The sequence below is a fragment of the Sinocyclocheilus rhinocerous genome, unplaced genomic scaffold, assembly GCF_001515625.1.
Source record: "Sinocyclocheilus rhinocerous isolate Xijiao unplaced genomic scaffold, SAMN03320098_v1.1 scaffold1311, whole genome shotgun sequence".
Taxonomy (NCBI): Eukaryota; Metazoa; Chordata; class Actinopteri; order Cypriniformes; family Cyprinidae; genus Sinocyclocheilus; species Sinocyclocheilus rhinocerous.
In genome coordinates, this window is record NW_015637852.1 from 701900 (window position 1) to 713758 (window position 11859).

Genomic DNA, 11859 nt, shown 5'->3' on the forward strand with positions numbered 1-11859 from the left:
TTTGATGTGCAAGGCTAGCCGTTATGTAAACACATGCTGGATTCTCCAATCACTGGCACAGTTTAGAATGACCCAGGGTTAACTGTTTCAAGTGTATTTTTTGCCCTATTTATTAATTCTTTCAAACTGTTTTTGTTAGTTAAAAGAAGTTAGTTAACCCCAAAAAAATGAAAATTCTGTCATTACTTACCCTAATGTCATTCTAAACCTGTATGACCTTCATTCATTTACAACACAGATTAAGATATTTTGGATGAAAACTGAGAGCTTTCTGACCCTGCCAGCAAAGCAACTGACATGTTCAAGGCCCAGAAAGGTTCAGTAAGTGGTTCAACTGTAATTTTATGAAGCTATGAGAATACTTTTTGTGTGCAAAGACGACAAAAATAATAACTTCATTCAACAATTTCTTCTTAACTATGTCAGTATTCAACACAGTTTTTATGAGAGTACTGCAACGTATGCGTGTGGTGCTGTTGATGAAGATGAACAAAGGTCTTGCATGTTTGAAACGGCATGAGGATGAGAAATTAATGACAGAATTTTCATTTTGGGGTGAACTATCCCTTTAAGCTATATTGCTACTGAATTACTACATTTTAACTTCCATTTTAAATGCATTCATATAATGTAACAATCAAATAGCCTACATAAACACTAAAAGCTAAACACTAAACAGCATGCCAAAATTTTGTAGGCCAAATATTGCATTTGTAATTACTCAGTACACAGTCCTGTTTTTTTTTTTCATTTACAACACAGATTAAGATATTTTGGATGAAAACTGAGAGCTTTCTGACCCTGCCAGCAAAGCAACTGACATGTTCAAGGCCCAGAAAGGTAGTAAGTGGTTCAACTGTAATTTTATGAAGCTACGAGAATACTTTTTGTGTGCAAAGACGACAAAAATAACAACTTCATTCAACAATTTCTTCTTAACTATGTCAGTATTCAACACAGTTTTTATGAGAGTACTGCAACGCATGCGTGTGGTGCTGTTGATGAAGATGAACAAAGGTCTTGCATGTTTGAAACGGCATGAGGATGAGAAATTAATGACAGAATTTTCATTTTGGGGTGAACTATCCCTTTAAGCTATATTGCTACTGAATTACTACATTTTAACTTCCATTTTAAATGCATTCATATAATGTAACAATCAAATAGCCTACATAAACACTAAAAGCTAAACACTAAACAGCATGCCAAAATTTTGTAGGCCAAATATTGCATTTGTAATTACTCAGTACACAGTCCTGTTTTTTTTTTTCCTACTCAAATTCATAAAACTTGAGGACAAATTAATAACAAATGTAAGAAAGAATGGCTTGTGAAAAATCTGCATAAAAACACCTGTATGGCAGGACTGCAATAAATGAAGTGAATGCACATGTGTCATCTGATGCGCAGCTGCTCTGATTCCTTTGATCTATGATTTTTATGATTTTTGTGGAGCTCTGAAACAATCAGTCTTCAACCTACTGAAGCTATGATCTGCAAAGATCAGACCAGGAACACAGCCTCACAATGAAATGAACACTTTTATAATGATTATGTAGACATTTCTCTGCATCTGTTGAGTAAGCGTGAACCATGTGACCGTAAAATTCAGTCTGATGTGTGAGAAAAACCTGAACATGTTTCTGTGCTCTAATGTTGCTCGTCCTGAAAATTGCCAATGTTTGTGAGGTTGTTGCCTTTTATTATCTGTACAACATGATTGGTGTATTGTGGAAATAAGCTTTCTTGATTTATGTGAGGACAAAAGAATATAGGGGCCTGACATTTCTGTGCTCCGGAAAGAAAGACAATAAATTCGCAAGAAAAAATGCTATGATGTGCATAAAGTTCCATTCCCTCTTTTTATGTCTCTTCCTTTGAAACAAATACCTTTGATTCTTGCATGTGGGTGCATGTATGTGGGCTTGAGAGTGTGTGTTGTCAGGCACTTGAATGTTACACAACTTTCTGAAACTTTTAACCAATTCTAGCAAATTTATACTAATTTTCCTGCAGGTAAATATTTTCTCAAATACACCAAAAATTGAATTTCCATACACTCTTAAAAATAAAGGTGCTTCACAATGCCATAGAAGAACTTGCGAAACAATGCGAAAGAAGGTTCTTCAGATTATAAAAAGGTAAGAAAGAGATGGTTCTTTAAATACCCTTTGACTGAATGGTTCTTTGTGGAACCAAAAATGGTTCTTCCATGGCATTGCTGTGAAGAACCTTTAAAACACCTTTAATTTTAAGAGTGTATTAGAGCCACAACAGTCTGTATCAGTTCTCATAGGTTCATACCAACCTATCCACAGCTGTTCCTATCAATCCTGTTCAGGACAGCCCCTCTCATTTGACCCCATTAGGTCCACCCAAAACAGGGCAGAAAATGAGAGAAAGAGAGTGAGAGAGAGGTAAAGGAGAAGAACTACACCTCTTGGGTTTTATCCAGAAATCCCTCCAGCTTTCCAGATTTTTCTTCTCTAACTTTGATTCCTCACTGCTTTGAAGTTCACTCTCTCTGTAGGCAGTATGTCTCCTTTGTCTGGCCTCACTGCATAGTGCATCTTTTTCATTCATAATACATATCCCACTGATATAACTTTTTATGAAACATCAAACGCTGAAGGTTAAATGGCCATAAGGATGAATAATAGACATGGTGGCCTCAAAAGCTACACTTAAAGGAATAATTTGCCCAAAAAAGAATACAAAATTTCTAAATCTACTAAAACCTTATTGGAACCAGATAAATTCTTTTTATTTGGTTATCGGACCTTTTTATTTGGTTCGATATTTTGTTACCTAATGAGGTTTACAAGTTTTTACCTCATTGTCTGCGTAGAAAGAGCACAGCCTGTCCTTTCTGGTGCAATAATATCCAGGGCTACATTTCCTAAAAGTATTGTAAGTAGATTGAAGAAAAAATTGGTTACGATGCTTTTGGGAAAGACAGCTTAGGTCTGTCTGTGTTTGCCTGTCACTACTGAAAGGTTATGTTTGCTGAGTCTGTACATGGTCTGTTCCTATTATAGTTTCCTAGTTTTCAAAGAGCTGGTAACACTAATCAGGTGTTCTGCCACTTTGTATTTTCTGTTTAGAGAGAAACATTTCCAATTTGTTGTCATTTCTGTTCAATTTCTTAGGTAGTTTTCCTTTTGTCTTTATTATTAGATTGAGTCTAATTTAGTTTTCATCTTGAGGCTTCACTGAATGTTCCCATCATGCATCATTCTGACTGTCTGTTTCTGGGCTTACTGCCTAACCTGGACTACACCAAGGTCAAAGTTAAGAGGCCCGGTTTTACGGGTGGAGGGAGATATGGCTGGAGAAACGGATCTGGGATACGTTATTCCACTTAACTCCATCAACTGTTTCCAATTACAGACTTCAAAGGACTCATCGCCTCAACCGTGTTTAAAAGAAAGGATGGCTCAGGTCAGAAGAAAACAGCGCGAGTCCTATTTTCTCTCATTACAGCATGTTTTCTCTTTGGGATTTACTGATGGAATCAAGTGTCAAAAACTATATGTAACGGCGTATGTTGAGTTTCTGCTTGAAATTATAACTTATTTTACAGTAAAATGTCAATTATAATAAAATTACATAAAAAAGACAAACATAAAATAATAATAATAAAATATAAAATTATAAGATCTGTTAACTAAAACTAAACTACTAAAAATCCAAAAGAAACTGGAAAAAAATATTTATTTATATATAGAAAATTAGAAATGAAACTAAATAAAAATAAAGTGAATTTAAAATACAAAAATTCCTCAAATTGAAATAAAAATAAATTGAAGCTAAGTAAAAATATGAAAACTTAAAACAAAAAAAATGGCAAAAGCGCATTATAAAAATTACTAAACAAAATATTAATAAATACTATATATAAATAACACTAAAAACTTGATACTGTGATGGCCTGTTTTCCTTGTATGCATGTATTTGTGTTTAGTTTACTGTCAATACTTACATGTTAAAGTAAAGGACAACAAGTTAAAAGATAATATAAGGGAAAGTCAAAACTGTGCTTGTGAACAGACTAAAATGTGAAGAATTTTTCATTTGTATGCCATTGAAGGCTCTTATTGTCTAGCATAATGTTTGCTTTCTCAGATTCTTGGGAACTAACAAGCATATTGAATTTTATTTCTGTTATTTTCATTTTATTTTCCAGTTTGAAAAGCCATTTATCTGTGATACACACAGACCAGCATGCATAAAACACATCAAAGTGCAGATGTTGGGAACAGATTATTGTGAAGAGACCAGAGATGAGAAATATGCTTTGATATCTTATAAAGATAGTTTGGCTTTGAACGGTTACCGTTTCATCACACAGTGTAAACAGGAAAGATCTAGACACTACTATCTATCGTGTGGTTTTCTTCAGCAGGATGTGCCTGTGTTTTTAGTCTATGCCTTCAGAAAGACATTTATCTCCCACAGATCTAAGATCAAGCTATTGTAAGATTTTTTTTATTGCAAACAAAATGCACTTTAATACCTTTTTCTTGATTTATGCTCTCTTAAATGTGCACTCCGTAACTTTTATGTTGCACTGACTGATGTGACAGTTGCTCCATGTAAAATAAACAGCGTTCATTAGGCTGTTTTAATCAAATATGAGTTTATACATAAAAAAAACATAGCTTATTTATAGTATGTATAAAATAAATAATGAGGAAAAAGTGAATTTAGAACAGTTTCACTGTAGCCATCCATCCTGCATTTCCCTTTTCTCACCTTTAGAGGGCGATAAATGAGAATGTTTTCAGAACTGTGGGATTTAGATGACATCCAGACCTGGGGATGGCACTTTGAAAAAACAAACAAAAAAGTAATGTTTCAAACCTAAATTTGTGTAATTTTGGACAGACAGACTAAAATACATTCTTAATGTCATACAAGAAATTGCAGCAGATATTGTTCTTGACTGCATGTGATCATCTTTGGCTGTAGCTAAACTGAGTGAGCTCCATTAGTCCATTAAGTCACTGCCCATTTTCCAGAGCAATAGATCTGATGAAATATTGCTTGTAATGGCATCACTGTAGGACTACACTAAGAAGACTTCCCAGAATCCATCAAATGCTTCATTTAGGTGGGAAATGTCTGTTCACTAGAGTTTCCGTCAGGAATGGACAGACAGTGCATGTCAGCAGCATGAGGACATGTTGTCAGTTTACACCTTTCACTTTTGACAGTCATCTCTAATTATAATCTCTGCTTACATGACTGCATTTGTGGTGAAACATTACACATTATGTTAGAGCCTCCTCCTCTTCACTAACTTTTTCTGAAATTGAAATTTCTGTGTTTCAGATCCTCATGTCCTTTCCCGTTCTCCAAGTTGACGTCTTTACCCTTTCCCGTCCCTTTTTTGTTCATCTGCTGTAACACAAGCAGAAAGAGGGCGGAGACGAGAAGAGCCACGCCCGCCATCAGAAAACCAGTTCCATAGTCACTCATTTTGTCTATGAAGATTCCTGTAGAAACAGTAGAAAATATTTAATAACGGTCAATTAAGTTTGAAATGGAATTTTCTCTTAAAACAATAGTTCAACATTTGCTGAATATTTACTGACCCTCAGGCCATCCAAGATGTAGATGAGTTTTGGAGAAATTCAGCATTACATCAGTTGCTCACCAATGGATCCTCTGTAGTGAATGGGTGCCGGCAGAATTGACAGTTCAAACAGCTGATAAAAACATCACAATAATCTACAAGTAATCCACACAACTCCAGTCCATCAGTTAATGTCTTGTGAAGTGAAAAGCTGAGTGTTTGTAATAAACATCCATCATTAAGACGTTTTTAACTTCAAAATGTTGCTCTATTCATAATATTGCTTTCTCCAGTGAAAACGTCATTGTGTCTGAATCTGGAGAGAAATATGCACAGATCAAGCTCTGTTTACAAGCAAAAACAGCCCAAGACAGTATTAAACAAGTATGTTGGTAGATTTTGAAGTGAGAGGACAACATGGGAAAGACTTTTTCACTGGAGGAGCATTATGTTTTGGTCAGATGTGACGGTTTAAAGTTAAAATGCCTTAATGATGGATTTGTTTCTTACAAACACGCATATTTTCACTGCACAAGATATTAATTGATGGACAGGCATCATGTGGATCACTTGTGGATTATTGTGATGTTATTATCAGCTGTTTTAACTTTCATTCTGACGGCACCCATTCACTGCAGAGGATCCATTGGTGAGCAACTGATGTAATGCTGAATTTCTCCAAAACTCATCTACATCTTGGATGGCCTGAGGGTGAGCAAAGTGTCAGCAAAATTTTATTTTTAGGTAAACTATTAATTGACAAATCTCTAAAATAAAACCACAAACCACAAATCTCTTATGTGGTCAGATTTTCTATACAGTTATAAACTATGGTAAGTAGTATTTAAAATTATGACAATTTTATTAGCTTGCAATTAAAATAAAAATATTGACATTATCTGAGCAAAATGAAAGTGTGCTGATTGCATGCAAAACTTGCTGAAACAATTCTTGGGTGTTGCTTGCAAGGGCATTTGTATGCAGTTGCAATAGGATGTTCTGGATGATTGCGCGTGCATAACAGTGACGCTTGCCCAAGCACCACTAATTAGCCCCCAGTTGTTCGTGCATCTTCCCACCTCACGTTTTCGGGCCAAGCTGCTTTCTGAATGCACATTTCCCTGATACATTTATTTTAAATGATCAATCAATTAAAGCACAGAGGAATAGAGCGCCTGTGAAGTCAGTGACGCAATGATTATTTGAGATGTCTTTTATAATGCCACAGTAAAGGAGTTTTCCAACCCGATTAAAACTCACTGAGAAAAACTGCTGCAGAGCTAATTTATGGTGTAATTACACCACCGGCTATGAAGCCCAGCAGACTACACTCTTAACCTGTAGTGCCTAAAATAAAGGCGCTCCTCTCCTCCCAAACATCAATCTGTGCTCTATTTAACGGACTAAACCCCCAAGAGATTCATATTAAGTACATTAGTCTTTCAGAATACAGATATAGACGTAGTTTTGGCAGTCAATGCCTTTAAATGGACAGATGAGGTTTTTCTGGATGATTTAGTGTTGAACTGCCTCTGGTGTGGGAGAGGTTTTTGGCTGCTTGGGGTGAAAACTCTTCCAACTTGTGCCATGTTTTGGCAGATGTTTTCAAGAGAAAAAGTGTTAGGTAAGAGCAAAATGTCATTATTTCAACATTACAGAACTATCTATTTGAAGTTTCCCTATCAGAGCTTATAGTCTAGCAATCAATTACAGCTATTATATACATTGTTGTTCTTGGCTGGTTGTTTGTTTGTTGATTTATTGGCCACTTGTGCAGAGCTCCGCTGATGTATTATCACACTACCGTTTGTGATGTGTTATACGTACTGAGCAGAGGGCACAGGAAAATTACAGCCAATGAAACCAAATAAATGGTTTAAATTTGGTAAGGGCAGTCAAAGCGTGGCCTGCTATTGAAACAGGAAAAGCCATTTATGCAGTGACCAATAATCCATGAAATTAACACAATAGCCCAGTGCATTTCTCTGATAGGCAATGCTGTATGGGACGATAGCATAGTATTACTGTAAATTGAGTCCTGTCTGGCATTAATGAGAAACCTCATCAAAGAAATATGATGAGGAAAGGGTATGCATTAGGATGACTGATAAAGAGCTTTACATATTGTTACTGTACAATGTCAGACTAGAGTAACTTCAGCAAGCTATTTGTAACAATATTGCATGTTAAACTATGTAGAGTTCATAATTACACACAAACAAATAAATAAAGGAACAAATCAATTTATTTATTAAGTGTGTAATTATACAATAAGCAGCAACATCAACATTATTATATTATATTTGTGATTTATTTATTTGTTGAGTTTGTAATTTAAATAAATCAATAATATAATATAATATAATATAATATAATATAATAATGATTACAATTTATACATTTTATAAATTATAACATGTAATATAATATAATATAATTTGTGGAGTGTAATATATAACATAATATTATATAATGTATATAACATAATATTATTAATTAATAATATTATGTTATATACATTATATAATATTATGTTATATATTATACTCAACAAATTATATTATATTATATTATATTATTGATTTATTTAAATTACACACTCAACATATAAATAAATCACAAATATAATATAATAATTTTGATGTCGCTGCTTATTGTATAATAATATTATTAGTGATTTATCTAAATTACACCCTCAACAAATAAATAAATATAAAATATAACATAATAATTTTGATGTCACTGCTTAGGATAGTCACTAGTGACCAAATTTCTCTTAAACATCTCACCTGCCAAAGGTGGTCCAAGGAGGCCACCACTGCTGCGGATGAGCATGAAGAAGCCCAGAGCACTTCCCAGCCTCTCCACCCCCACCACCTCCGCGAGTACTGTGATGTGAATGGCCACAGTCGCTCCGAACACCAGTCCATAACCCGCACTGAACAGCGCTAGCTGGGTGAATGTGGTTGCAAGAGGGCCGAGCAGCAGAACAATGCCCAACAGAATCACTGTGACGATCAGCTGATGGACTGTCTTGACCAGCCGCAGATTAGCCACCCACCCAAATAACACCCTGCCTAACAGGTCCAGCACCGCAGAGATGGACATGAGAGCGGCCGCCTGGTACTCCTCCACTCCTTGACTGCGGGCGTACGGAACCAGAAAGAGAGATGGAGCGAAGAAGCCGAGAGCAGCGAAGACACCAAACATTGAGTAGACCATGAAGCGAGCATTAGCGATAAGAGTGTAGTCCACGTAACGAATGATTTTGACCTTCAGTGCATCCGATTTTTTTGAGTCTGACCTATTATTTGAACTTCTAGAGTCTATGTGAGGTTGAGATAACAGCTCCAGCTCGTGCTCTTTCTCCTCAAGCTCTTTAGGAGGAACGAGTCTGTTGAGGGGTCTCAGAAGAGCTCCACACAAACACAAGTTGAGCTGCAGAGCTCCCAGGATCAGCATCGCTCCCCTCCAGGAATACTGATCTACCATGAACTGGAAGGATGGGGTGAGGATGAAGGTGAGGATGCACTCTCCTGTGCTGGCCAGAGCGTTGGCCACTGGCCGTCGCTTCTCAAAGTACCAGCCCAGCATGGTCACAGTAGGGGTCCAGGTCAGGGCATAGCCAAATCCTGCAGAGGACGAAACAAAAAGGACATTCAGAGAGCAAAGCAAGTGGATATCCCTGAGCAAGCATTTATTCCTCTGACAAGTCATTAATTTTTCAAGGGTAAAACAATGCTGAAATGCCACTGGTTAAATGGACAACTGTATTGCAAGATTATGTGTATTACGACCGTCTAGTAACACTGAATTCCCGATTCAAAAGTTTGGGGTCGGTATGATTATAACGTCATTTTTTTTTTAAAGACTTCTCTTATGCTCACCAAGGCTGCATTTATTTTATTAAAAATACGGTAAAAACAGCAATATTGTGAAATATTATTGCGATCTAAATATATTTTAAAATGTAATTTACTCCTGTGATGCAAAGCTGAATTCCTTCAGAAATCATTCTAAAATGTTGATTCTGTGCTAAAGGAACATTTATTATTATTTTAAATGTTGAAAAAATTGTGCTGCATGATATATTTTTCTTTTTCTTTCTTTCTTTCTTTCTTTCTTTCTTTCTTAGTGTGCTTTACTGGTCTGACAAAATCAGTCAATTTTTAGTGTTTGCAGCTTATTTTGTGCAAAATAACATCAGTACAAAAAGAGATAATAGTAAAATAATAATATATAGATAAGTAAATATGAAAATAAATATTAGAAATAAAACAAAAATAACATTGCAAAACAAAAATTAAGCAAAATAACTAAATAGTAAAATACATTAAAAATATGTTAATTAAGATACTAAGAAAGTGGCAATTAATGAAGTAAACTACATGAATAATTTGCTAACTAACAAGTAATTAAGAAAGATATAGTAAAAATGTAATTAATAAATAAAATTAATAATTGGACTAAATGCGCCAACAGTTATAGTGAACTTTCTTTCTTTTTTTTCTTTTGCCCCTACCATTTTCTCATTTCATCATATGCTCTGCTGTGTTCTTGAATCTGAGAGGTTCATGAATAAGATCCCATACAGCTATTATAAATGGCTAATGATCTTTTCAAGTTGTGAATCTTCATTGAAACATTGGAAACGTGAATGTGTGTTTGAGTACAGCCATATGCTCCACTGCTGGCCGCGCTCTTACCTGTAAGGAACCCCACAGTGATGTACAGCTGTAGCAGATCCTGGGCATATGACCCGGCCACCATCCCAATACTGCTCAGCAGACCCCCCGCCATGACCACTGGCCGATGGCCGAAGTACGCGCTCAGTGCAGAGCCTACGGGGGCTGAATCACAGACAAACACGAAGCACACCGTCATGACATACTGTACCACCAGGAGCCAAGTGCTCCATCAGCCCAGTAATGCTATTATACTGGGAGACAGAGAAATGGAGGGTAGAACACAAACTCATATTTCTAGTCCCCTGCTCTGTTAGATTTATTCCAGCCACACAATGTTTTAAAGTCTGATGGTGCCAGAGAACATGAGCGTGTCTCTAACAAATATTACAAGATTAAAGCGAGCTTGTGTGTTGGCATGCATCTTAATCACAAATAAGATCAGACAACAGTGAAGATCAGGTGTGACAAAGAGTTTTCAAGTGTTTTTCGCAAATCACAAGCTGGTTTGCAGCTTAGATTTTGTGTGAAAACTGTGTAAAATAACATTATGTTAAACAATGAATATTAACATAATATTTGAATAACTAAAAATATTAGCAATAGAAATGATTCATAAATTAAAAAAAAAAAAGATGAGAGAACATAAGTGTCTAACAAATATTGAAAGATTACAATGAGTTTGTGTGTTGCCATGCATCTTAATAGGATTAGACAATGATGAAAATCAAGTGTGACAAGCATTTTTGCTGAATCACATCTTCATTTATAGCCAAAGTGTTTGCGGCTTTGATTTTGCATTAAAATTGAATTGTGGAATTGTGCAAAATATTACTAACATTAGTGCAATATAATTAACATTAGTGCAAATAGATTAAATAGGGGATATTAACAAATAATACTGCAATTATATATATATATATATATATATATATATATACTAGAACATGAGTGTGTCTCTAACAAATATTAAAAGATTAACGATCGTGTGTCAGTATGCGTCTTAATAATGAATAAGATCAGGCAACGACAACAAACATGAGTTTTTACCAAATGACATCTTCATTTTATTGTTTTAAGTCTTTGCAGCTTAGATTTTGTGCAAACATTGCACAAAATATCATTAGTGCAAATAATTCCTATAGAGCAAATAATATGTTTTAAAATATTTTAATGATATTACATGAATTATAATATTAATATATTCTATTCTTTTTATTCTTTTTGTATTCTATATGTTCTCTTTTTATTTATTATACAATTAAAGGGGTCATATGATGTTGCTAAAAAGAACATTATTTTGTGTAAAAATGTGTGAAATGTGTTTATGCGGTTTAAGGTTCAAACGCCCCTTGCCATACTGTGATGTCGTGTCCCGGAGCGATGAGACAAAAACATTAAAACCCATTATAAACGAGGCATTTGTTGCATCCAGTGGGGACATAATTACGGATTATAATGACTTATACTGTCTTTTTACGCATTGCGTTGCATCGCACCGCGTAAACATAAAACCACATCTATATTTGTGATCGGAGAAATGACAAACAACAAGCCCTACCCTACACTGCTCAAAACCCACGTTTCAATCGTCAG

The 11859-nt window shown here is 35.3% G+C and overlaps 1 protein-coding gene across 4 annotated transcripts in view; it reads right to left on the minus strand.

The window, feature by feature from the left end:
* Nucleotides 1-4187: 4187 nt before the first annotated feature.
* The window catches only part of LOC107749297 (monocarboxylate transporter 13), an 11205-nt gene continuing 3533 nt past the window's right edge, over nt 4188-11859 (minus strand). For 3 of the 4 annotated variants that reach the window (XM_016564410.1, XM_016564409.1, XM_016564408.1), the window contains exons 4-6: nt 10285-10428; nt 8368-9210; nt 4188-5498 (exon numbers count right to left, since the gene is read on the minus strand). In XM_016564410.1, coding sequence (XP_016419896.1) covers nt 5299-5498; nt 8368-9210; nt 10285-10428 — 1187 coding nt within the window. In that variant the 3' untranslated portion in view covers nt 4188-5298. The remainder of the gene's footprint in view (nt 5499-8367; nt 9211-10284; nt 10429-11859) is intronic. The other variant, XM_016564411.1, reaches the window with a different exon arrangement.